This window comes from Corvus moneduloides, chromosome 1 (genome assembly GCF_009650955.1).
Source record: "Corvus moneduloides isolate bCorMon1 chromosome 1, bCorMon1.pri, whole genome shotgun sequence".
NCBI classification, from domain to species: domain Eukaryota; kingdom Metazoa; phylum Chordata; class Aves; order Passeriformes; family Corvidae; genus Corvus; species Corvus moneduloides.
In genome coordinates this window covers 61,280,656-61,306,677 of record NC_045476.1, presented here as the reverse complement: position 1 = coordinate 61,306,677, position 26,022 = coordinate 61,280,656, and the positions used below count along the sequence as shown (strand labels likewise).

The following is a 26,022-nucleotide window of genomic DNA, read 5'->3' as shown; positions in this document are numbered from 1 at the left end:
TTGTTTTCATGACATTCCACCAATGTTAGTTACGAAGTATGGAGCAAGAAAGGATGAACCACTTTCGTGCAACTCGGTGTGTCAGAATCTCACACTTGGGACTTCTGTGCTACACAGGATCAACAAGATTCATTGACTGTAGACTTGTGTGTGTGTGTATGGATACCCAAATGCATAGAAATGTATTTTATAGTGATGCTAAGGCTGCACAGTTAATCACATGGGAAACTGTGTTCTGGGGTATGACCCCAACCAGAAAGCAGACACGGTCAGGTCTGTCTTGAGCCAGAGCACGATCTCCTTGAAAGTAGAGTTTTCTAATTCTGTAGCTGTTAAACTGGGAAGAAGTGGGTATCACATTTGTGCAAGCCTGAGGTTTTTCTGGGATGCATTTAAGATGGGTAGAATTTTACAGAAATGACATATTTCTAGCAGAAAGCTAGCAGTTGAGCAAGAAGCTAGCTGTCTCCTGCAAGGCACATCTTCTGAAGATAGAGTTGCGTGACTTTTTTTTGATTGCAAAATAATATCTTCTACAGCCACATTTTTGGAAAGAACTGAACTGTTTTCTGGAACTCAAAACAAAGACATCAAACCAAAAATATCATCCTAAGAAAAGTTCTTGCTGTGAAAATTCTCTGTTGAAATGCTAAAGGTTAGCAAAGTTTCAAGCATCAGAAAGCATTGCCAAAAATCACCACTATCTGCTCTCATTATCTAGTTTTCCATGTTGTTGGTTGGGTTGTTTGGGGGTTTTTTTGACTAATGAATGTGCAACTAGCCATACTTGATCATACCCATGGAAAGTTAAAAAAAAAGTATACTGCCTAACAGACATGGGAACTTTGTTCGAGTATGCTAGAGTGAGCAGTAAGCACTCCAAACTTGCTTCTTGTATTTATTTGGGATTGCTGCTGTGATTTTCAGCAGAGACAGGACTAGGAATTGAGCTCCTTGTGTGCACCAAGTGGAAGTGTCTGCCAGATCCCAGTCTGTTCTCTGGCTGTCCCATGTCCTTTGTGCCAGGGCTGGTTGGAGGGGATGGCTTAGTCTTAGCTTGAATGGCCCCGCTCCTTTGGAAGTACTGGAACTATGTTTTAGAAGGAGGCCCCAGTGAGCCTAAGGAGGCGAGTGATGATGATGACCTGAGAAGCCTCATACCAAAGAGGAGGCTGAGGAGGAACTTGAATTTATGGATTCCTGCACACAGAAGACATTTCATGACCCAAGGAATTTTTCAGTCACACGAGAGAGGTTCAAGAACTAGACCTTGAACTCACCATTCACACTGGAGAAGAAATCAGTGAATGTTAATTAGGATAAAATCAAGCATAAAATGAGATGGACCATATTTTGAATGGATATGAGCTTCTAAACAATGGGAAAATAGTGTGTACCTCTTAACTGAACTGAAATACAGCCAAGTGAAATTTTTGTGTTAAAATACCATCAACAGCTTGCTGTTTCTCTTTTTATTTTTGTAGAGATAAAAGAGCAGCTGAGAAGAAGCATTAATGGATTTTACTATGTGATTTAAATATATTAAGATATAAATAATTTAAATACATATATTTGAAGATGGTGGCCATGACATGTCATAACTTTTCAGTCATCACTAAAACCTGGCAAAGAGCTGGTGCAGAAGTCAGAAGATAAACAGAGAGCAGGTCCTCCATCTTGGTTGACTTCAGGAGCATAAAGGGGAATCCTCAGGGGTTATGTTTATTTAGATCTGGAACTTTTAAAGCAACAATCATAAAGATAGATTTTGGGCATCTAGGCCACACATTTCTGTGGGAATAAGATGCCTGAATACTTTTTAAAACTTGTATGAAATGATTGTGGCTGCACTTCTGGTGAAGACTGAATCACAGCTTTGGAAGGTATCTATTCTATCTTTTGGCTCTGGGACAGCTTTAACCTGGTCATAGGAAAACTGATCACTGTGTGGGTAGAACAAGATTTGTAACTAACACCTAAATAAAACTGACCTTCATAAGCTTTTAATAGCCTATTGTCCTGGGTTGCAGTGTATTCTATTACCATCCCCATGAGCTGTTGAAACCAGGTGGGGCAGTGTTTCCTTGCCTCCTCCCCCCAGACTATCTTGCTGTTAATGGCCCATCATTGTCCTGCCGCATGACTCACAGATAACTCCCTCCGAACTATCTTCTGTTAATGAGCCTAATCAACACTTGGCCTCATGACTCATCACCCCATTGTGAGATGCTCCACCCAGAGGGAGGAACCAAGCATCCCATCGTGGATATAAGCTGAGGCTGAACACCAGAGACTCGGGCTTCCCACTGGATTTCCAGAGGACAGGAGCTACACAGCCACCACTGGACTTCCAGAGGAAGAGCAGACTGTTTCACTACAGGATCACTGCTTCAGAGGACTGCAGCCACCATTCTACCAGACTGCTACCACCACCCTGCCTAACAGGGTGTCAGGTTGTACCTTGACTCTGTCAGTTTGATAGTGTTTTCTTTTACCTTTTTTTTTTCTCCTTTTCTTTAATTTCCATTAAATTGTTATTCTGACTTGGTGCCTCCCACTGGTTTGTTTTCAAACTAGCACATAATTTGGCGCCCAACGTGGGGCAGCTCTGAGAGAAAGTCAGAATTACAATTTTGTGTTAACGGAAACCTATTCACCATGGTGCTCAGCTTGTCTATGTGGGTACTGTATCTTGCTCTCTATATTTTTCCTCACATGGGGAACTACCTGCCTGTAGTATTACTCCTGTTAAAACCAGGGAATGGTATGAGAATTGCTCTAATGGTTTATTATGTCTACAGCATAATAACCTGTGAGGCGATGAATACCATTCGGAGTATATACTCAGTTTTGTTTGGCTGTCCTAGTCTGGGCTCCTATGTCTGGGATCTCCTCAACAATCGCACCCAGCCCCTGGTGGGAGGAGTAGAGAGTGGTTTCTTCCAGCCTTTCAGGCCAGGCACAGCAGTTTTTGAAAATATTGAATTCCCTCTGGATGTCAAAGACGGCATAAACTTGCTGTCAGTTCTGCTTTGTCTTCTCTGTACAGCCTGCACCATGTACACCATGCTTAGAATCAGAGCTATGGCACAGCATCCTCAGGATGAGGGAGGGAAAAAGAGCAGAGCAACAAACACCATGCCTACGCAGACTGACACAGAGGAGAAAGGAACCAAATGCAAAGCAACAGCGTCCATGTCTACGCAGACTGTCACCGAGGAGAAAGAACCCAGATGCAAGACAACAGCGTCCATGTCTACGCAGACTGACACAGAGGAGAAAGAAACCAAATGCAAAACAACAGCGTCCATGTCCACGCAGACTGACACAGAGGAGAAAGAACCCAGACACAAGACAACAGCGTCCATGTCCACGCAGACTGACACAGAGGAGAAAGAACCCAGACGCAAGAAAACAGCGTCCATGTCCACGCAGACTGACACAGAGGAGAAGGGAACCAAAAGCACTGTCAGCGTCCCCACGCAAACCATCACTGAACCAGAACAGCCTAAACCGATTGCAGTTGCCCCCGTGCAGAAGAAGAAATCAAAAAGCAAATCAGTCCGCATAGTGACTGACGAGGATGCAGCAGGACCTTCGCACCCAGCAGAAGAGGCAGAGCCAGAGATCATCACTCGGTCGCTATCCCTGGGTGAGCTGCGAGACCTGCGGAGGGAATTCACCCGCCAGACGAACGAGTCTATCCTGACCTGGCTGCTCCGCATCTGGGACGCTGCAGCCAATGACACCATTCTGGACGGAAGTGAGGCCAGGCAACTGGGATCTCTGTCCCGGGATGTGGTCATTGACCAGGGGATCGGGAGAACCCAAGAAACCCTCAGCCTCTGGCGGCGACTGCTTACAAGTGTAAGGGACAGGTACCTTTGTAAAGAAGACCTCCAGGTGCACCAAGGAAAATGGAGCACAATGGAACAAGGTATCCGGTGCCTGAGGGAATTGGCTGTGCTGGAGATCATTTTCTCAGAAGATGAGAGATTTCCTAAGAGCCCAGATGGTGTCCAGTGCACGTCACAGATGTGGCTGAGGTTCGCACGCCTTGGACCAGAGATATACTCCCGTTACCTGGCAACACTGCAATGGAGGGAAGGCGAGGACAGGGTGGGCGTCTTGGTGAACAAACTGAGGATTTACGAGGACACCGTCACAGCCCCGTTTCGCACCCATGTCTCATCCGTGGAAACAAGTCTTTTGGCTGAGCAAGTCCGGAGCTTGATTGAAGAAGGCCATCAGAAACTGAAAAAGGAACTTAAGGAAGAGATTTACCACATCCCACCAGAACCAACAAGAGTCTCTGCCATTAGGAGCCGGCGACCCCCAACCAGGGAGAGAGGATACACCCCACGAGGTAATCTCTGGTTTTTCCTTCGGGAACATGGAGAAGACATGAGTAAGTGGGATGGAAAACCCACCTCCTCCTTAGCAGCTCGGGTACGTGAACTAAAAAGAGGGACAACTACCACAAGAAGCGCATCTAGAGTCAACATTGCTCCGGTCTCCCGCACACAGAACTCCAGACGGTACCGGAATGATACTATGACCGATCCTCTTGAAGGGACCTCAGGAACGTATTCACCGGAAGGGAGCAACATGCAACATGACCAGGAATAGAGGGGCCCTGCCTCTAGCCAGGTAGAGGAAAGGGAGAATCGGGTCTTTTGGACTGTGTGGGTCCGATGGCCTGGCACATCTGACCCACAAAGATACACGGCTTTGGTTGACACCGGTGCTCAATGTACTCTGATGCCATCAAGGTATGTGGGAGCAGAACCCATTTCTATTTCTGGGGTGACAGGAGGATCCCAGCAGCTGACTGTACTGGAAGCTGAAGTGAGTTTAACTGGGAACGAGTGGCAGAAACACCCCATCGTGACTGGCCCGGAGGCCCCGTGCATTCTCGGCATAGACTATCTCAGAAATGGATATTTCAAGGACCCAAAAGGACATCGTTGGGCTTTTGGGATAGCTGCTGTGGAGACAGAAGATATCAGACAACTGAGTACATTGCCTGGCCTCTCTGATGACCCCTCTGCCGTGGGACTGCTAAGAGTTGCAGAACAACAGGTGCCAATCGCCACAGCAACAGTGCACCGCCGGCAATACCGCACCGACAGAGACTCTGTGGTTCCCATCCATGAGATGATTCGCAAACTGGAGAGCCAAGGGGTGGTCAGCAAGGCCCATTCACCTTTCAACAGCCCTATATGGCCAGTGCGTAAGTCCAGTGGAGAATGGAGGCTGACGGTGGACTACCGTGGCCTGAATGAGGTCACGCCACCACTGAGCGCCGCTGTGCCGGACATGTTGGAACTTCAGTACGAGCTGGAGTCCAAAGCAGCGAAGTGGTACGCCACTATTGACATTGCCAATGCCTTCTTCTCCATTCCTTTGGCAGCAGAATGCAGGCCCCAGTTTGCTTTTACCTGGAAGGGTGTGCAATACACCTGGAACCGACTGCCCCAGGGGTGGAAGCACAGTCCCACCATTTGCCACGGACTGATCCAGACTGCATTGGAAAAGGGTGAGGCTCCAGAACATCTGCAATACATCGATGACATCATCGTGTGGGGAAACACAGCAAAGGAAGTGTTTGAGAAAGGAGAGAAAATCATCCAGATTCTCCTGGAAGCTGGCTTTGCCATCAAAAGGAGCAAAGTCAAGGGACCTGCCCAAGAGATCCAGTTCCTGGGAGTAAAGTGGCAAGATGGACGACGTCAGATTCCCACCGAGGTCATCAATAAGATCACTACGATGTCTCCACCGACCAGCAAGAAGGAAACACAAGCCTTCCTAGGCGCCATAGGTTTCTGGAGGATGCACATTCCCGAGTACAGCCAGATCGTGAGCCCTCTCTACCTGGTTACCCGCAAGAAGAATGATTTCCACTGGGGCCCTGAACAGCAGCAAGCCTTCGCCCAGATCAAACAGGAAATCGCTCATGCGGTAGCCCTTGGCCCAGTCAGGACAGGACCAGAGGTGAAGAACGTGCTCTACTCTGCAGCCGGGAACAATGGTCTGTCCTGGAGCCTCTGGCAGAAGGTGCCTGGTGAGACTCGTGGCCGACCACTGGGATTCTGGAGCCGAAGCTACAGAGGGTCTGAAGCCAACTACACTCCCACAGAGAAGGAAATCTTGGCAGCTTATGAAGGAGTCCAGGCTGCCTCAGAGGTAATCGGCACTGAAGCACAGTTGCTTCTGGCACCCCGACTACCGGTGCTGGGTTGGATGTTCAAGGGAAAGGTTCCTTCCACGCATCATGCCACCGACACCACATGGAGCAAGTGGATCGCCCTCATCACACAGCGTGCCCGTATTGGAAACCCGAATCGCCCTGGGATTCTAGAAATTATAACAAACTGGCCTGAAGGTGAGACTTTTGGATTATCTTCTGAAGAAGAGGAAGAGCAAGTGACTCGTGCTGAGGAAGCCCCACCATATAATGAGCTACCAGAGACTGAAAGACGTTATGCCCTCTTCACTGATGGTTCCTGCCGAATTGTAGGCGCTAACCGGAAGTGGAAAGCTGCAGTATGGAGCCCCACACGACGAGTTGCACAAGCTACCGAGGGACAAGGTGGATCGAGTCAGGTTGCAGAGCTTAAAGCCGTCCAGCTGGCTTTGGATATTGCTGAACGAGAGAAGTGGCCGAGGCTCTATCTCTACACCGACTCATGGATGGTAGCTAATGCTCTGTGGGGATGGCTGGATCGCTGGAGAAAGGCCAACTGGCAGCGCAGAGGGAAGCCCATCTGGGCCGCTGAGATTTGGCAGGACATCGCCGCCCGAGTAGAGAAGCTGACCGTGAAGGTTCGACACGTGGATGCGCACGTGCCCAAGAGTCGGGCTAATGAAGAACATCGCAACAACGAGCAGGTGGACCGAGCTGCCAAGGTGAAAGTATCACAGGTGGATCTGGACTGGCAGCACAAGGGAGAATTATTCCTAGCTCGTTGGGCCCATGATGCCTCTGGTCATCAGGGGAGAGATGCAACATACCGATGGGCCCGTGACCGAGGGGTGGACCTTTCCATGGACAGCATCTCACAGGTCATCCACAGTTGTGAGACCTGTGCTGCAATCAAACACGCCAAGCGGGTGAAGCCTCTGTGGTATGGTGGACGATGGTCAAAGTACAGGTATGGTGAAGCCTGGCAAGTTGACTACATCACCCTTCCCCAAACCCGCCAAGGCAAGCACTACGTGTTGACCATGGTTGAAGCAACCACTGGATGGCTGGAGACCTACCCTGTGCCTCATGCTACAGCCCGGAACACCATCCTGGGCCTGGAAAAGCAAGTCCTGTGGAGACATGGCACCCCTGATAGGATCGAGTCAGACAACGGGACTCATTTCAAGAACAGCCTCATCAACACCTGGGCCAGAGAACACGGTATTGAATGGATATATCATATTCCTTATCATGCACCAGCTGCTGGAAAAGTTGAACGCTGCAATGGACTACTTAAAACTACCCTAAAGGCACTTGGTGGGGGGACCTTCAAAAATTGGGAAGTGAACTTAGCAAAGGCCACCTGGATGGTCAATACCCGAGGGTCCATCAATCGAGCTGGTCCTGCCAAGTCTGAACCCTTGCACACAGTGGATGGAGATAGAGTCCCTGTGGTACACCTGAGAGGTATTTTAGGAAAGACTGTTTGGATTAATCCCACCTCAGGCAAAGGCAAACCCATCCGTGGGATTGTCTTTGCTCAAGGACCTGGTTGCACTTGGTGGGTAATGCAGAAAGATGGGGAAACCCGTTGTGTACCACAAGGAGACCTAATCTTAGGTGAGAACAGTGTGTAGGTTTCACTATGTATATATATATATATATATATATATATATGTATGTGTGTTTTAGAGTTTAAGAAGGTATTGATTTGGGATAATGTAGATGGTAATAGAATAAGGGGTGGATAATGTCCTGGGTTGCAGTGTATTCTATTACCATCCCCATGAGCTGTTGAAACCAGGTGGGGCAGTGTTTCCTTGCCTCCTCCCCCCAGACTATCTTGCTGTTAATGGCCCATCATTGTCCTGCCGCATGACTCACAGATAACTCCCTCCGAACTATCTTCTGTTAATGAGCCTAATCAACACTTGGCCTCATGACTCATCACCCCATTGTGAGATGCTCCACCCAGAGGGAGGAACCAAGCATCCCATCGTGGATATAAGCTGAGGCTGAACACCAGAGACTCGGGCTTCCCACTGGATTTCCAGAGGACAGGAGCTACACAGCCACCACTGGACTTCCAGAGGAAGAGCAGACTGTTTCACTACAGGATCACTGCTTCAGAGGACTGCAGCCACCATTCTACCAGACTGCTACCACCACCCTGCCTAACAGGGTGTCAGGTTGTACCTTGACTCTGTCAGTTTGATAGTGTTTTCTTTTACCTTTTTTTTTTCTCCTTTTCTTTAATTTCCATTAAATTGTTATTCTGACTTGGTGCCTCCCACTGGTTTGTTTTCAAACTAGCACACCTATCTTTTTCATTATTTTGTTGCAGGTTTGGTTCCCATGAGTTGAAAAAACAGTTCCTCATACCAACTATAGCTGGTGATTTTGTGGCTTGCTTGGGAATCAGTGAAGCTGGAGCTGGGTCAGATGTTGCAAGTAAGTTAACCTAGCAAACTGCCAGTTTTAGACAGCTTGATGTTTTAATGGAAAGAATCTGTTTTTCCTGACACTTCACTTTGCCCCCATCCTTTGTAATAAACAAAAGGAAGGAAAGTCTGGTGTGGTGAGGGCAAAAAGTAACATTCCAGGAACATAACACATGTTTCTCATGCATCCAAAAGCAATCAGTTTTAACATATTTGTCAGGTGAATCAATGGAGTAACCTTGTATAGGCTGAGCATAAGAGATTTTTTTCTTTTATACTGGCCCCAGTTTTCTTCTACTGTTGTCCTGCTGCTGCCTCCCTGCTCTGTCCAGGCTCACCGCTGGCAGGAGCGCTCCAGCACCTCATTAGTTGCACAGCCAGCGTCAGTCATGCAACTCTAGATGTACGTGACGGGGAACATAACCTGTTCAGCTGTACTGGAACTTGCACTGCCTTAACACAACCTCTCCTCTGAATGGGGGCAAACTACAGAGCCACTCTGTTCTGAAAATGATGGCATCACTTTCACAATGATTTCCTCTTGCTCATCCTTACCACACCTCAGCCCCTTCTGTCATTCTGGTGAAGCAAAAATATATCTCAACTGCTGATGGCTTTATTTAGAGGCAATGAAGAATTTGTGATGTCATATCTATTACCTTTGTATTTAGTTACTTTGCATGCAACTGTTTTTCTTGGTTTAATGCAAGAATATGTTTAAAAACCTGAACAAATGAAACTATTACTCTGAAGTGCCTGAGGCTGTAGAAAATTTGAACAATTAAACCAAAACAGATACTGTGGAAAAAGAAAAGATGTCTCCTCTGATGCTGAATCATGGGCTCCATGGAAAAGAGAATGATAAGTGACCACTTTTAGAGGTTTAGTTGGACAGAGCATGGCTAAGTTGAACACATTGTGTTCTTACAAATTACTGAGACATTTTCCTGCAGACAAACTTGCCAAGTATGAGATATTTTTTATCGTAGGAGTCCTATATCCATCTCTGTGACCAAACTCCTGTTGGTTTTTTCAAGGCAAATAGATAAACATCCAGCTGCAAGGGTGCAGTAGGTAGATTTCAAGAACGTTAACGTGGATAATGAAATCATGGGACTAAATCTTCCTGCATGATCCGTTGCTGTTTTCCTTTCTGGGTTAATTGAATTTGTTCATAAGAAAAATTTCATTATTGTAGTAGACTTGTTTATTAAAGAGAAACTATTAATAATACTTAATAATTAGAAATAATAAATATATAAATATTAAATTTCAATATTATTTAAATTAACATTATTACTTGTCATAATTCAAATATTAAGATGTAAATAATTAATCTTATAATAGTACTTAGTAATTTACTTGTTAAAGTAATTATAAATTTGAATTTTGCTAATGTAAGAAATACATCATTTATTTTAATAAATGCCTCTCTAGTTTAATTAGATGATTATCAGAAATTTCCAAATATGAATTTTTTGATGCAGTGTTCCAGATAATAAGTAACACAAATAATGCTTCAGCAGCATGTTGTTTATAATCTAGTTAAAGCAGTATGATGTACTTAGATTAATGCAGTTAAAAACAAATTTGGAATCAAAGAGGAGTATCTAATGAACCTATGCTGCAGCTTGGAGACACACTGTAGGATGAAATGACAATACATTTTCCCCCTGTTCTGGAAAATTTGATCCCTGATATAGATGCCAAATCCAGTCTACAGTGCTTCTAAAAGGTAATTAAATGGACAACTTAGGTGTGGGCAACAATAGCTTGTGTTCTGAGTTGCACCATTTTGCACCATCTCCAGGTGGCCCAGCTGTAAACTAGACTGAGCTGTGTGAAACTGCACTTGGTGCTTCCTTTTGTTTCTCATGCTATTGGGGATGTTTGTTCCCCTAAGACAAGTGAAGGGACATAGCAACTCTTCACATGTGAGGGTTGGGGACATGCTTCTGCCATGTGAGCCAGTATATTTTAAACTGAAGAATGACAGAGACTGAGGTAGCTCTAACATTCTTTCCTGCAGTTCCAAAATTAATTAAGGTGATAGGAGCTGGGAAGACAAAAAAAGTGTTTACATGAGAACTGAAATGTGCCTCAAACCAATTTATTCAGAATTCAACAGAACAAAAAGGACTGTGTCTATTAGTCTAACAGAAAATTCATGTCAGTTTGAAGGAGCACCTGTCTGCTTTCAAGTGCAATTGTTCTACATTGTCCATAGTAGTGACCGAGTGCACCAAAACTAGCGCAGAGTTGGCTTGAAAAGAAAAAGAGAACAGTACAGTTGGTACAGAAAATTCTTTAATTTCAGGATTCTGGTACTACAAAGCATAAACATTTGTGTCAGTTTGAATTATATTGTCTCATTCTATCTCACTCCAATTCCACAATTTATAGAATGTTTTGCTGACAGTTTGTGGGGATATTTAAGAACATATCATGGAAAACACTTCCTCTTGTCTTCGAGTTACGTCCAGGCATCTACAGCTGATAACACTGTTCATGTATACCTCTTCAACATAGATATCTTTCCCTGTTTTGTCTCAGTGGAATCCAGCCTTTCTGCTTTTCTGAATTGAGGTTGTCTTTTTTGAGCAAAAAACCCCAGAATTTCACATGGTGTCTATAATGGCACAAATACTTTTACAACCCTAGTAGAAGTATTACTCTCCAATATGTGATGTTACACAACAGCTTGCAAACTTGCGAATCCTGTGATTAACTGTGGATCATCTTCATTACCAGTTTGCTATGGAAACATTGCAGGATTTAGCAATCACTTTTACTATTTTGTGTCTGAGTACTTGTACTTGCCATGTTGAATTTGAAAACTCAAGATCATTCCTTTCTCACTGGGCCACACTTCAGTTGTCTGTGTTGGTGATGTCTCCCAAGTTTGTGTCACAAATAAATTTAATTAGTATATTCCTACCCTTTAAAAGATCATTAATGCAAATATTCAGTAGGTTTTGTCCAGAGGCTGATATCCAAGGAGGGGCTTAACTAGTACCTCTCCCTGCACATCAGAACTTCCTCTTTTAATGCAACCTGATGCAATTTCCCCTTTGCCAAGTTTCTTATGCACATTTCCACTTTTGTCCTAATTATCTTTTCAAATTTTAACTCATAGTTACCTAGTAGTGTCAATTTCACTTGCTTGGGTCCAATAGGATTTTTTCTCCAGAAAATCCAATTTCATAATAAACAAATCAAGTTGGGTTTCAATAAGATACCATGGGTAAATTGAATTCTCTTTTCTTTCCAAATGTATTTTGAGGCTGTGGAGATTGCCAAAACCAGCAACCTCTGTTTTCACTAATTTCAGTTTCTATACAGTCCTTCTTGTAGGCATTTTGCTTTGTCAACTATATTGTAATCCCTCTGTAATCTCCTGTAAAAAGTTTCTTTTTTTGAAGTGTCCTCTATATGCCTCATTTTTTTCCCATCCTCTTTTCATTTCTGTGGATGAAACATTTTTATTTGCCACCCTAACCTTCTTTGATTTTGTTGGGTTTCATCTGCAAGATTTAACTTAGTTCAACCTGTTGCAGTACTTATCTTCTGACCTCCAAACTGTAGCTTGCTTTCATGATTAATCTTGTTCATTTCCTGCAAGTCATCTCCTGGTTTTGAAGTGATTATTCATTCAGTTAGACTTGAAGGTATTTCTTTAAAGTTTTGGGGCTTCTTTTCCTGTTCTGATGATGTAAATTTCAGATACATGTTCTTCATATTTTACTTGAATGATATGTGTTGCCTATCTTTGACTGTAATATTGACCTTAAAAGTTGAAGCCAACCTTACCTTTAGTCAAATCTATTTAGATGCATGACTGGACTCAAGAGTGCAGTGGAGAAGAAAATTGAGGCTCAAGTACACATGATTTGAATGGTGATGTGACCAACCCTGATTGCTTATATGGCACCAGCTGTATCATACGCCTCTGGTGATGCCTTGTGCTCTTCCCCAGAAGGGCTCCTCAGAGCATGCTGTGTTGAGACATAAAAAATACAGGGTCAGTGGTGTGGGCCTGCAAAAATTAGTCATGGAGCAGCCACTGAAGTAGCCTTTTCCCAGAGCTATGCTCTATCAGGGAAAATAATCAGTCAAATATTCCAAATTTTCTGTATAGCCATATTCCTGAGTCCACTTGACCTTAGTAAATTCTTAAGTACATTTTCAAAGCCTGCTGTATTTTAAACATAAAACTTACATATTGATTTGATCATCTTTCTTTTAATTAAAGATAATCAACTCTTCATAAGATCATTTTAAATAGCTGCTTCTCAAGTGTTTGAAGCAAACTTCGAACCATTGAATCTGGGAGTACTTAAACATTCTCATTAGTAAGGCATTTGTTCTTTAATCTGTATTTGGGTGGTTAGGCCCCTGTGACGCCATGCTTGCAAGAACTATTTACATTTGTGGTAACATCACAGTGCTCATTGTTCCTTTGCAGACCTTCTATGAGACTTCTATCTAATCTCGTCAGTAGCTGTTTCATAACAAAGGGATGAGTGATGTAAATCACTGTATGCTCCCATCCTTGTCACACCATTTCAGCAGTCATATTTCTTATTCCAGCTCTTGTGTGTCCTTCATTTATTATTTGGTCTCCATGTATATGAGTGTCCAGTGTCTGTGTCCATGTATTATGAGTGCCAGTACTTCAGATTCCTTCAATTTCTTGGCCTTCATTCTTACACAGATTTCATATCGAGTCCCTTGGACAGATTTGCCACAGCCCTTTCACTGGGTGAATTCCTCTGTGTCTGCTGGTTTTATCCACATGATTACTATCTCCTTCCCTTGCTCTTGATCATTACCAGCTAGTACATTCCTTTAGCCATAGCTATATCCCATACTCCCCTGTTTTATACCTTATACAATTTTCTCCCATCATTTTTCCCCTGTTCCTTCATTAACAAGACTAGTTTTCAGCCATGCTGACCTCAGTCCCAGTTTATCTCCTAAAGGAAGGTCAGATACTTGGGTTTGCTTTTGGCTTATGTTTAGGGCCCTAGGGAAGAACGTGCACGTGCAGATTGAGGTGGTTGTGTATGAAAGTGTAACCAGATGTCTTACATGTGCCTGCCCACTCCACCTGGTGTCTGACTCCTACCCTCCCAGTCTACGGTCCCTCTCAGTGGGTGGCCTCTTACAGACTTCATAGTCTTGTTAGATTTACAGGTGCTATTGGGAGTGTGGCAGGGTTCTCTTATACCATCACCTACTTATAGCTGGATATCTGTTGGAGAGTCTTTGTCAACTGGGGTTCTTGTCAAAGAGGTTCAATTGCAGGGAAAAGAAGCCAGCCCTTTGGAAAGTCTGCTGGGGGGTAAATAACAACTAGTGATTCTCTCTGGCTGTCTGTTGAAAGCAACTAGGGCTGCTTGCAGCGTAATGTGAACAGTCGCAGAGGAAAATAATATTGCTTTTTGCCAGGGTGCATAAACAGCAGGTATTCAGATCTCCTTCATGTAAAGACGTTCATTGCATTCAGACTTGGCCTTTGATAGTTTACCAGCTTTGAAGGTATTGCACCCCGTGACCAAGAGCATGCAGGAAGTGGATGTCGGTTTGTCTTTATACATTCATAGATACCAAGGTTTATGTTTGTTTAAGTCATGACTCTGGAATTAATGGCTTCCTCAGAACCAGTGCACAGTGAGAGAAACTCTAGTAGGTCACCTCAGAGTGAAATGCTTCTGTCCCAAGTTTTTGACCACCACACTTAGGAAGTTTTCTGCTTTTATCCAGTGGGATGAAGATTCCATCTAAAGGAAGGTGAGAGAAGTGGAGAAGTGATCCTGTTTCCCTGACTTGCCTTCCAAGAGTTGTCCAGACTAGTTTGCCTCATGCCTGGAAGGATTATAGGACATGGGGTTATGAGGGAGAACCAAATACGAGTTTTGTGTCTGAGAGCAAGGGACTGACCCTGCTACTCATACCTGGACCAACATACCTCTCCTTCCCAAGAATAACCCTTCATTTCCTGTGTTTTGAAATAGATATCAAGACAACGGCTGTGAGAAAGGGCGATGAATATGTCATAAATGGAGGGAAGATGTGGATTACATCCGGGACCCAGGCAGACTGGATGTGCCTCCTGGCAAACACCAGTGAAGGACCTCCCCATCGAAATAAATCTCTCATATGTCTGCCAATGAATCTACCTGGTAATAACACAGGACTCTTTGTCTTCTAATTTGATTTTATTGATGTTTTTTGTATGCCTAATACAAGAAGGAAAGGTGCTTAATGAAAATATATTTAGAGAAGTTGTTCACACACATTTTCATGACAATGATTCATAACCATATAAAAGTAAAAGGATAAAGAGTTTAGAGATTTCAAACTTGGGAAATACCTCTCAAAACAAGCCTGGTGGGCTTGCTGAAGAGAATTGCATGCATTCTCAGAGTGTTTCATGGCTGTGCTGTGCAAAGGAATCTTTTCATGAGAGCACTACTACCAATTTGAATTATAAAAATGGTCTGAGAGTTAAATGTGGGCTGGAGTGAAAGATTCTTGGAAGTAGGGATTTGGTTTTGAATAAGACTAGCAATTCAGGTGAAGACATGGAAGAAATACAGCCTGGTCTAAGGGTACAAGTTTCAGTGGTACAGTCCACACAGTGTCTGTTCTGAGTAATCTGCAGACCTTGAAGAATGCAGGAGTGCTATATGCATAAAGAACATCATTCAGAGAGGATGCAGTTAAGATTGTGCTGGTGGGATCCTTTGCAGTTTTGACACTTGTGCAAAAGTTTCTAAATCTTTTAAGTTTTCACTCATTTTAATATTTTAAAATATGCAGTATATTAATTTATGCACTATATAATATATAGTATATTTTAATGTGCAATTTTATAAATTAATGTTTATTTAATGGGATGAAACACTTGTTTTAATACTATTTAATATTTATTAAATCTAGAATAATGTATATCCATGCATTTATTATATAAAATATTTATAGTCAGGGCTGTTTTTTTCATTCCATTCAGAGTATTTTACACATGAAATATATGCCATTGTTGGCATTTCACATGTAGGAGCACCACCGTGGCAGTGAAGTGAATGTCTCTGTGTTCACTTAATGGATTAGACTGAGAACAAAACCCAGGTCTTCAGTGTTGCAAAAGAGGATGATGAGAGATTCTTAAGGGAATGTCTTTTAAGTGAATTTCAGTATGGGGTAAGTCAAGCAAGTGAGCTGCCTTGAGAATCAAGCAGATTCTGAGTGAGTTGTGAGCTTCTACAACCTCTGCTCATGCAAGACAGTCTTTGAATGGGAGCTCACAGAAGACAGACCTGAGCTGCTTCACGAGTTGTGGACTTCATCCTTATTGAGAAGTGATGAGTGAACATGTAACTCAGAGCCAGAATCTCTCTGAATTTTCAGGTAAATTCACTTATCAGCCATCTGCTGAAAAATGAAAGAAGTCCTTCTTGTGATTTTTCATGAAAGGGTCAGAATGCAAATGCAGTACTACTTCTTTGAGATCAGTCTTCCTAAAACAACAAAGCAGCTGACCCATGGCTGGTGGCAGATCAAATATACAGAAGTTTCCTTAGAGGTTTTCAGCTACTTTGCTTCCTACAAAAAGACATGAATTGTCATAGCTCTAGGAGAGGGGAGATGTTAGATCACGTAGCCTAAACACAGACCTTCTTTACCTGCATTAAATAGATTTGGAGTCGAAAAATTGCCTGAGACACCTTAAGATGATCTGCAGAAGTGTAGAAGTCTTCCTAGGAACAAAATTTGCACTCCTCAAAGTGCACGTGTTTTAATTCTTCTGTGATGATACACATATTTACCTCCAAAGGGGTCACAGTACCAAGATTGGTGACCTTTTGAAATGAAGTATTAAGACTGTTGATTGTGCTCAGTGGGTGAGTCATATCAGAAGTGAGATTTTTCAGGAAGCTCTATCTGGTTTGATACATCCTAAGGATGTCTGTCTGCTAAAGATTGTGCTCCATGGAGGGCAGCAGACCAAGGCTGTACAGGAAGCGTCTGGAGGACATCACCGAATGATGCACTCTCAAACGTCTGTGGATGTATGTGTGTCAAAGCTCAAAAACAGCTGCAATGGAGAGCAAATGTGTTATGTCTGACTCACCTCTGCAGGCACCAGCCTATATGACTGGGTAAAGAAGGATCCGTGGTGCATTTTTTCTAAAAATCTAAATTGTTTTGTACTTATATAGCATGGTGAACAAACAAAGAGGGAAAAAGATTACAAGTCTGAAAGTGAATTATTAACTTCAACAATTGGTAATTTATTGAAGATACAAAGTAGGATTTGCTTCTTCTAATTTTGGGTATGTGTACTCTCTAATCTGGGGTGAAGCAAATCATGGTCTAGATTTGACAGACACTGCTGGCTACATTTCTCCTAAAGAGAATTTGGATAACAGCACTATGGATCCATAATACATATCCAAATTAGGTGAATACTTCTCATACAATAACAGTGTCTGAAAAAAGCAGCTGAATTTTTCATATGATGAAAGAGGATCTAACAAATTACATAATGTCTGTGTGTAAGGTATATAGACAAATTGCTTGCAGCCCTGATCTGGTAACTATTTGTCCTCTGAGTCCTCAGATAGAACTAGGGGAGATTGTAAGGGGGAGTTAATAAAAAGAAGAGCAACCAGGAAAAGAGAAAGAGCATGTTTCTCAAATTGAAATTTAAAATGTGTCTGTTTCCATTTGTAATGGCACTAAATGGTGTCAGGAGAGAGCAACTGCCTTTCTCTCAAGATAGAATATAGGAAATAAGAGATTTTCAGAAGGCTGGAGGAATGGGAGAAAATGAAAAGTCAAAGACACTTGGGAAGAACTGCCCAGGCAGAGAGATACCAATCCATCTCAGTGATACTGGTGCAAGTAGCTCAAATGGCTCTGGTAGAGTGATTTTAGTAAGTCAGGTGCTTGGCCTGTTAAATTGAGATTTGTGTGTTATTGCATGTGATTTATTTTGATTTCTACTGCTGCTGATAGTTTTACATTTGTAGTACCCCTTAGGAAGGGAAAGAAGACAAATGAAGGAAAGGGAGATTTTGATGCCCCCATGGTGGCCAAAGAGATGATTATGTATCACTGTCTTCCACAACATAAAGCATGTACTAGCCACGGAAGGGGCATTACATGAGACTGATGCAGCTTGGTCTCCTTGTGGGTGAGAAACATGATAAGGACAAGTGAAACTGGTATGGCATGACAAAGGGGAATGCTGGAAAATTGAGCACACAACCCAATCTGGAAGAATTACAGATAGAAATCATTAGCACATTTATCTCCTCTAACCAAGCCTGTAAGAGCTTTCTTCAATAGTTGTTGCTGTATGTGGATCTGGGAAGTTAACAACAGGATTGATTTAGCAATATAATGAACTGACAGCAGTTGTGCTTTCTCGAGGAGAGTCCTTTTAAACCACCCACTAACAAGAGCAGTAAGTGCATCTTCATATGGGTGAAGAGCAGTGATTGCATAAAGCCAGTTGGCTTTAGGCCACACATGATCTCTGTGACTCTCAAAGAAACCAAATAGAAGTATTCCAATGGGAAACAATGTTCCAGATTTCATCTGGGCTTGTAAATTGCTCAGTGTGTGGTTATTTAGCTCTGTTTATAAAATGGAAACAAACCACAAATGCTTTTTTGGCTGAGTACAAATTGCTAGATAATTTTCAATTCAAGAATCAAGAATTTTTATACAGCTGTCCTGATTTTATTCCTGCATTGACCACGTATCAAAGCAAGTCTTCCTAACACATAATCTGATTACAGATTGGTTGGTGGAGAAAAAATCTTGAGTGGAACTTGTGGAAGTCTGTGTGGACCTTATTCTTAGAGCAGTCTTGGCATTTGTAAATGCTGTCAGTATTTCTTCTCTGTGAAGAGATGAAAATTTCCATAACCTTATTTAGTGCAGCCAGAGAGAGTGAATTTGAAGGAAATGACTGCCAACTCCTTCTGCCTGCAAAACCAAAGTAATTTTCACATGGCTGAAGGCCTCCTGTGAGTAAAAGTTGAGATGTCTCTATTAGTTCAGAAAATTGTGTTCTCTGAAAGCCACAAAGTATAGCAAGATACAAACAAGTACAGAGGGACCACAACAATCTGTGTGGTGACCAACCAGCTTCTAGTGAGCCATGTCAGAGAGTAGTAGAGATTGAAAAAAAAATAGAATAAAGAGGAAAACATTGACAGAATACCTCCTCATCACAAAACTGGGTGGAGTAACATGTACGTGAGTAGTAAAAAGGTTTTGTTTTCCAGCAAAGATACATATGCTGATACGGAGGACTGTTTTGCTACATATATAGAGTTGTCAGATGTAATTAACATGTTTTGCAAAAATCCTTCTGCCTGGTTGTTGTCCTCTCACTTTTGAAGCATTCTTGATTTTCACCCTGAATATTTGAATTAGCTCCAGATTAAAAGGGAGATAAAAGCTGAAGACAGGAGAATTGCCACAGGAAAACAGTGGGTGCCTGTTAAACTCCCACGGCACAGTGGTAAGCCATGCTTGCATCTGAACTACAGCAAGAAAGAACTTGTAGCTATGAGAAACAAACAATGGGACGGAGTCCTGCCCAGTGTGATGAGGTTACTGAACCCTCATGTGGCCAGACCTGAATGAACCAGGTTCATCTTCAACAGACCATTGCACGTGGGGTCAGAGTCAGTGCTGTGTAGAGAGAGGTCTGTGGGGAAGCAAACCCTCCTCACAAACATACACACATGAAAACTCAGAGTGATCCCTGTACCAGAAAAAAATCAGGGTAGGCTAGAAAGGGGAAGATAAATGAAAAAGAGAGGGAAGGAAGAGGATTTCCAGGAGGAGAAATATGTAAAATGTAGCTCTGTTTTTGTCCTTATTGAATAATTGTCTACTGTTTCATAGCAGTGCAGGCACTTGGAAAATATTGCTGAATTGAATTCCAGCATTTTATTATAATGCTAGATAAAAATCAAACATAAACACATAAATATTGCATTGTTTGAAGACCTGTGTGGAGTACAATTATTAGGACCAGTAAATACTTATTATTTGGGGAATAATGGAAAGTGGGACTTTTACATTTAAAGTTTCTGATTTGCTAGTTAAATAAAGTGAAAAAACCTTTTAAAATAGGATTTGGGCCATTCTACTCCAGAATACTGTTATGTTTTTCCTACAGGTAGGTTTCATTGTTGTCCTGGAACATACATCTGCAAAATTTTCTCTCTGAAAACATTGTACTTGTTCATAGTGATTCTATTTTTTGTGGTCTTTCTCATCCTCCTTTCTCTTCAGGCATTCATGTTGCTAGAAAGATAGACAAACTGGGTATGAGGTCATCAGACACAGCTCAGATATTTTTTGAAGATGTAAGGGTCCCCTGCAAAAACCTCATCGGTGAGGAAGGAAAGGGTTTTACATACCAGATGTTGCAATTCCAAGAAGAACGGCTGTGGGGAGTAGCCACTGGTAAGTCATCATTTGCGCTTCTGCAGCTGGGCAGGGACACAGGGGTCACTCTTTGCATGACTAACAGCACTTTTCTTTTCTTGTAAGTTACAATGACCTTTTAGGATCTGTTTTTGAAATCTGTCATAGCCTGAATACAGAAGACATTCCCTTTCTGTAGGAAAACCTGAAGCAGAAAATATTTTGTGAGCCATTGCAGAGGCTGATTTTGCCCTGTTTTTTTTTCTTGGTGATTCTCTGCAGATAAGAAAGTATGGTATCATGTTATGTCTACTACAAGTATAGTGCAAAGGCTATCAAAATACCAGCATGAAATAGAAGGATGGTGACTTTTCCTGTAGTACAGTGAGTTATGATGTTTATCATGGACTTCAGAAAATTAACTTATTGGCTGTGTAAGGAAGTGGCTCTTTCAGGATGTCAGAGCTTTGTTTTGCAGATCTGTTTTACCTCTGTACACTTTGGACATAAGTGGTACAGTACGACATTCATTTCCCTGCAGTTATGTTGTCACAGAGTTTGTTACTCAGAACTCAAGCTTACTCAAATCCATGTATTTGGGTTATATGGATTCTGGATATTCCAGGAAACCAGATCCAAGTCTGGATTGTCTATTTTCAACCTGCAAACTTTCTCCCTATTCCCCAGTGTTTGCTTCTTCAAGTTAAATATAATGTGGTTCACTGTAAGAAGATTGGTCCTCCTTCGAGTCCAGGGTTGTCTAAATAATGTCACTGTATTCATGCTCTTGTGCATTCCCTGTCTGCCACTGTCTGTGTGTGGCTGGGGAATTGAGAATTCCTAAGAAGTGGTGTTTTGATTCAGTGAACAAATAAAAAAGCACTCACTGTTTTGCGTTTATCCCAGACCAAATATTTTAGAGTTCAAATGCCTTTAAAAAAAAAAATCTTTTTTTGAGACAAAGTTTTTAGTTCAGCCTGAGATAAACAGTACATGTGAGAGTAGTTTTAGCAAAGGACAGGAGGTTACACTTGCCAAGGATATCACTGCAGACACAGGCAAGCAGGAGATGTGATCCTACCACTGCTTCTGCTTTAATTGAGGTGTACACAGGCTGCAAGGGTGTACATTGTGCATTTTTATGCTCAGTTTGAAGTCTAAATTAAACTAACCATCAGAAGCTCTGGGTTGCAGTGAGACTCCCCAGGCAGCAGAGTAGCCAGCAGCTTTAGTCATGCCCTAGGCGAAGGTGACGCGCACTGACAGCATCAATACACAAAGCCTGGCAGGTTAGATCACTCCTGCTAAAACCACAGGCAGCTTGGTACTGTCCAGTCTTGCACAACTGCCTGGCTGTCGCTGTGCTCTGCCAGGAACTGGAACACCAGGTTTCAATTCTTTTTTTTGTCCAAAACAACGCAGCAGGAGCAGGTGAACTCTTGCCCTGGATGAGCAGCCTAGGAAGGGCATCTCTGCTCGCCTGCTATGGCCAGGCAGGGGCCATCAGAGAGTCTTGGAGCTCACCAAGGAGAGGGAGCTGCCTTCTGCAGTGGCTACTGTGTAAACCTTGCTGGACCCCTTGGGCTTGCTTTTTTCCCACTATCTAATACAAAATGCATGAAAGCACTGGCAGCGGGGACAAGACTCATGGTTTGGGCCAAGCTGCAAACTTCAGAGGTCACCAATTGTGGTAAACAAGAAAAAGAGTAACCACTGTTCAAAAGGAAGCCCGGTAGTTGATGGGCGCAGTTTGTTACACCACAGCATCTAGAGATGTTAACTTCCAGTGCTGAAAATGGTTTCACATATGTTCAACCATGACTGCTTTGCTGAAGGCTCAGATGTGGGAAATGATCTAAGTGCCTTCAGTAGTTTCATGATTAGGTCTGCATGTTTAATCCTGGTCCTCACTTCTGCCCCTCAGCAGGACATTTCTGTTCCTTCCCATTTCATGACTGTGACATTTAAAATCGTCAATCTGCTTTTAAATGCTTTAGGAACCAGTCTTGGCATCCTCACTTTCACTGCTTCCTTTAACTTGGAAGAGGCAGTTGACTGCCATTCTTGTCTGTTTTTCCTTTCTGGGTGTTGTTTTCTGGTGTTTGTGGTTTTTGTTGTTTTTCTCTTTGTCTGGGAGCAGGGGGGGTGGTTTATGTATCTTTAGTTTCAAGTATCACATGCTCTAGATTACTTTTTGTTTATTAATTTCCTTCTTTGTGGCCAGTTTCTTCCTTCACCTTTTTTTTTTTTCCTTTAAAATCTATTTTCAGTTTTTAAATATTTAAATATTTAAAATACAAATGGAAAACTAACTTCCTGGAACTGCAAAATCTGGTCCCAGGTGTGGTCTTTCCTTCTGAGTGACACATTTTCAAAGGCATTGGTCAAAGTCACTGTGTTTCTTGCTTCACTGAAAGAAAAGAGGTGCCACATGTGTGCCATGTTGTGACACTCGGTAAACACTGTCCATTTGAGGACCTGTTGCACTGATCACAGGAAAAGAATGTTGCTATGGCAAAAAAAGCAAACAGTTGTTTTGTGAATTGCTTAACTTGGAGGCAAAGAGGGAGTTCAGTGTGCATGAGAGAGCAGAATGGCACTTTTCTAATGACTTCTATCTGCTCCTGCAACCTCAGTTTTATGAGCACCATTGAGTCACAGCCAGTAAGCAGGATGACAGATCCTTTTGCATGGGCAACACACATCCTTAAGAGTCAGATTGCTCAGCTTAGAGCTCACTGTACGTCTCATTAGAGAGTAATCAGCCACCACTGAAGAAAAATATATTAATTTCCTTTTCTTTTCAGAGGAAACATAGCAACAAGGCAAAGTGTCTTTACAGTGATCAGAAGTTTCAAGTGGAAAAATATAAGTTGGATGGAGATACAAGGAAAGATTATTCTGCATTTGGCAACTTCAAGTGCTTTCACAATTCTCAGCTGTGTGGTAGACGTGTTCCTTAGGTTGCCTTAGAGTGACATTTCCTGCATGTGCTGTCAGTTGAAACCCATGAGGCTAAGTTTGTCTGAGGATGTGGGGAACATTATATAAAGAAAGGAAACAAATATACAGAAAATAAAAGGGTTTCCCTGCTATGAATGGCATTTCATTGTACTTGTATGACTGGCAAAGTGTTGTGTGCTGTTATCTTGTTGAACACAACTGTTGGCTGTCATGGTGTTCATGATGTGCTGCATTTTGGTGCTGTTTGTTACACAGCCAAGCTTTGCTATATTAGAGCTGTGCTCAGAGCTCTGAATACCTGTCGTCACATCACAGAATGGTTTGGGAAGGGAGCTTTAAAGTTCATCACATCCAACCCCTCCACCATGGGCAGAGACACCTTTCACTAAACCACGTTGCTAAAAGCCCCATCCGTCCTGGCCTTGAACATGTTCAGGGAATGGACATGTCATGGGGCATCCACAACTTCTCTGGGCAACATGTTCCAATGTCTCACCACTGTCATCATAAGGAATTCCTTAGAACCACAGAATGATAGAATGGTTTGGGTTGGAAGGGACCCTAAAGATCATCTAGTTCCAATTCCAAAACATTCTTCCTTATGTTCAATCTAAATCTACCTTCTTTCAATTTAAAACCAGTCCCCCTTGTCCTGATACTACAGGCTCTGGTAAAAACTCTGTCCCTATCTTTCTTATAAGCTCCCTTTATATATCAAAAGGCTGCAATAAGGTGTCCCCAGAGCCTGCACTGCTCCAGCCTGAACAACCCCAACACTCTCCGCCTGTCCTCACGGGAGAGGTGTTCCAGCCCTTTAATCTTCAGGACTCTCCTCTGGACCTGCTCCAACAGATCAATGTCTGTTTTGTACTGTGGGCTGCAGAGCTGGATGTAGTACTCCAGATGGGGTCTCGGGAGAACAGAGTAGAGGGAGAGAATTACGGCCCTTGACCTGATGGCCTCTTTTGAAGCAGCCCAGGACTGTCCTTAGATATCCTCAAATGACAGTTCCTGAAATAAGAGGGCAGTGATGGCAGCTAAGGAAACAGGAGGATGGATCAGCAGCGGCAGAAAGGGAGCAGTGAATTGGAGAGATGGACCCTCTAAGAGCAGTTTTCCCAGAACTCCAGTCTGAGCCATGATGTGTGGTGACAGCCTGAGCAGAGATTGGCCAAAGCCCCTTCATGGTCTTTAGACCTTTTGCAAGCAGGATCTAAGCAGTTTCTGTCCTGTTTGTTCCCACCGGATCTTGCTCCTGCCTCCTCTTTGCTGTTTCCGATCTCTTTCCCTGGTGCTGGATGCTGGGAACCACACAAGCCATGCTGTGTGGTCTGACAGACCAACACAAGATTAATCTCTTGTCCTTATCCCTTCCACCTCCCTTCTGCTCTCCTAGCACTGGCAGGTACTGTTTAGTTTCCCACCCAGCAACTCAGACTTGGCTGTATTCTTCCCAGATTTCAGTCTAAGGGCAAGGAACAAGTGGTGCCTGTATACTCCTTGCTCGCTCTTTACATTTCTCAAGCTGGAGACCATAGACATACAAGTGAAAATGCTGTTGGTGTTAGACATGCTACAGTGTTGTGTGACATTGTCCTTTGGAAGAACAGTATTTCCATTCAAGAGATGTTCCTGAAAACAGAAATTTATTTTCCTGTCCAGAAGACTAGCATTTGGGTGACAGCATAGCGTGTCAACACAGAAGAAATGAGGACATTACTGTATATGCTTTTCTGAAAAATAAGCATTGAGGTTAGTTGTATTAGAAAGGAGGGGAAAATATTTAGGGAAAGAAAAGCTGATCACCTTATGGAATGTGGAGACATCATGTGAAAACTGCTGCTCTTTGGAAGTGATGGTAAATGATCTTGGCAGGGGGCAATTAGTGGGAGCAGAGTCTACACAGGAGAGCAGTACAGAGATGAAATCTAGATAGCAGTGATCTTGAAAACAAAGGAAAAAGGTACATGGGACCACACCAGGCTCCTGCAAGGAATTGTCATGTGAGTAACTGGCAGGTAGGAAAACAGATACCATAGTAGTCCAAGGCTTGGTTTTATTTTGCATTTCAGACTCAGTTTTGTGGTTTAGACTCTAAATGCAAATGGATGTGGATATGCATATTTTGAAAAGAGAAACTGTGACCCTTCTCATCAGATAGATTTGTAAAATCATTCCCTGCTGCTCATCATAGTAACATGGGTCCACATTTGCCAAACAAAATTCTCCACATATTCTGCACCTGCTGTTACCCCAGCTACACTGCAAGAGACTGATAGCTTAGTCATTCACTTCAAGGCTGGTTTGCCTTGGAAAATAAACTTTTCCCTTTTTTTCTTGTTTAAAATGGGATATGTTTGTCAGTTTGCACAAAAAGAAGGTAGCAAACTACTACTTCTGCTTTAAAGCATCGTCTGCTGCCTCTCTCACCTGTTTTTCAGCAGTATCCTATTTTCATTCTATTTCCATTAGGAGAATTCTTTAATGTTTTTTAAAGTGGATGTGAATCTTTTCCTCTCTTTGCTGGGACCTGATCACAGAATGTAGATGTAATAAGCAGTCTGTCTGTGTTTCTTGATCTCAGCATAGGTTTCTGCCTTCTCCCTGAAGGCTTCCTTCAATTTACATTTCTACAGCATTCCTCACTGAGCACACTACACTGTCTGCCTTCAGATTTTTTTCCCAGGATTTTAACAAACCTTCAGGACACAGGTAGCATGGAAAGTAGGAGTTGCCACAAGCTTTTGCTAAGGCCCCAAATGGGACACTAAGCATAAAGTTTACCTCATCATGTTGGTGCTGCTTTCTATGACTCTCCCTCCTTCCAACCCACCTCCCTTCCCTCTCCTCCAGGTTTTGGCAGTTTGGGGTTCAGGTAAGGTAGATGTCATCAAGGTACAAGGAGGTATCAGACTTTTCTCAGAATTGAAGCTGTACCCCAAACAGAGTATACAGAACAATTTGCTTTAA

The 26,022-nt window shown here is 42.8% G+C and overlaps 1 protein-coding gene and 1 long non-coding RNA gene across 4 annotated transcripts in view; one reads left to right on the top strand and one right to left on the bottom strand.

Moving 5' to 3' along the window:
• Nucleotides 1-26,022, top strand: part of LOC116445397 (probable acyl-CoA dehydrogenase 6) — an 87,303-nt gene that overhangs the window by 53,033 nt on the left and 8,248 nt on the right. For all 3 annotated transcript variants that reach the window (XM_032111998.1, XM_032112010.1, XM_032112003.1), the window contains 3 exons: nt 8,532-8,638; nt 14,646-14,813; nt 19,954-20,127. In XM_032111998.1, coding sequence (XP_031967889.1) covers nt 8,532-8,638; nt 14,646-14,813; nt 19,954-20,127 — 449 coding nt within the window. The remainder of the gene's footprint in view (nt 1-8,531; nt 8,639-14,645; nt 14,814-19,953; nt 20,128-26,022) is intronic.
• On the bottom strand, nt 10,918-25,879 carry LOC116445455. Its single transcript, XR_004240797.1, has 2 exons — nt 24,859-25,879; nt 10,918-20,293 (listed from the first exon to the last, which is right to left on the bottom strand). It is a non-coding gene; the product is annotated as an uncharacterized LOC116445455 (long non-coding RNA).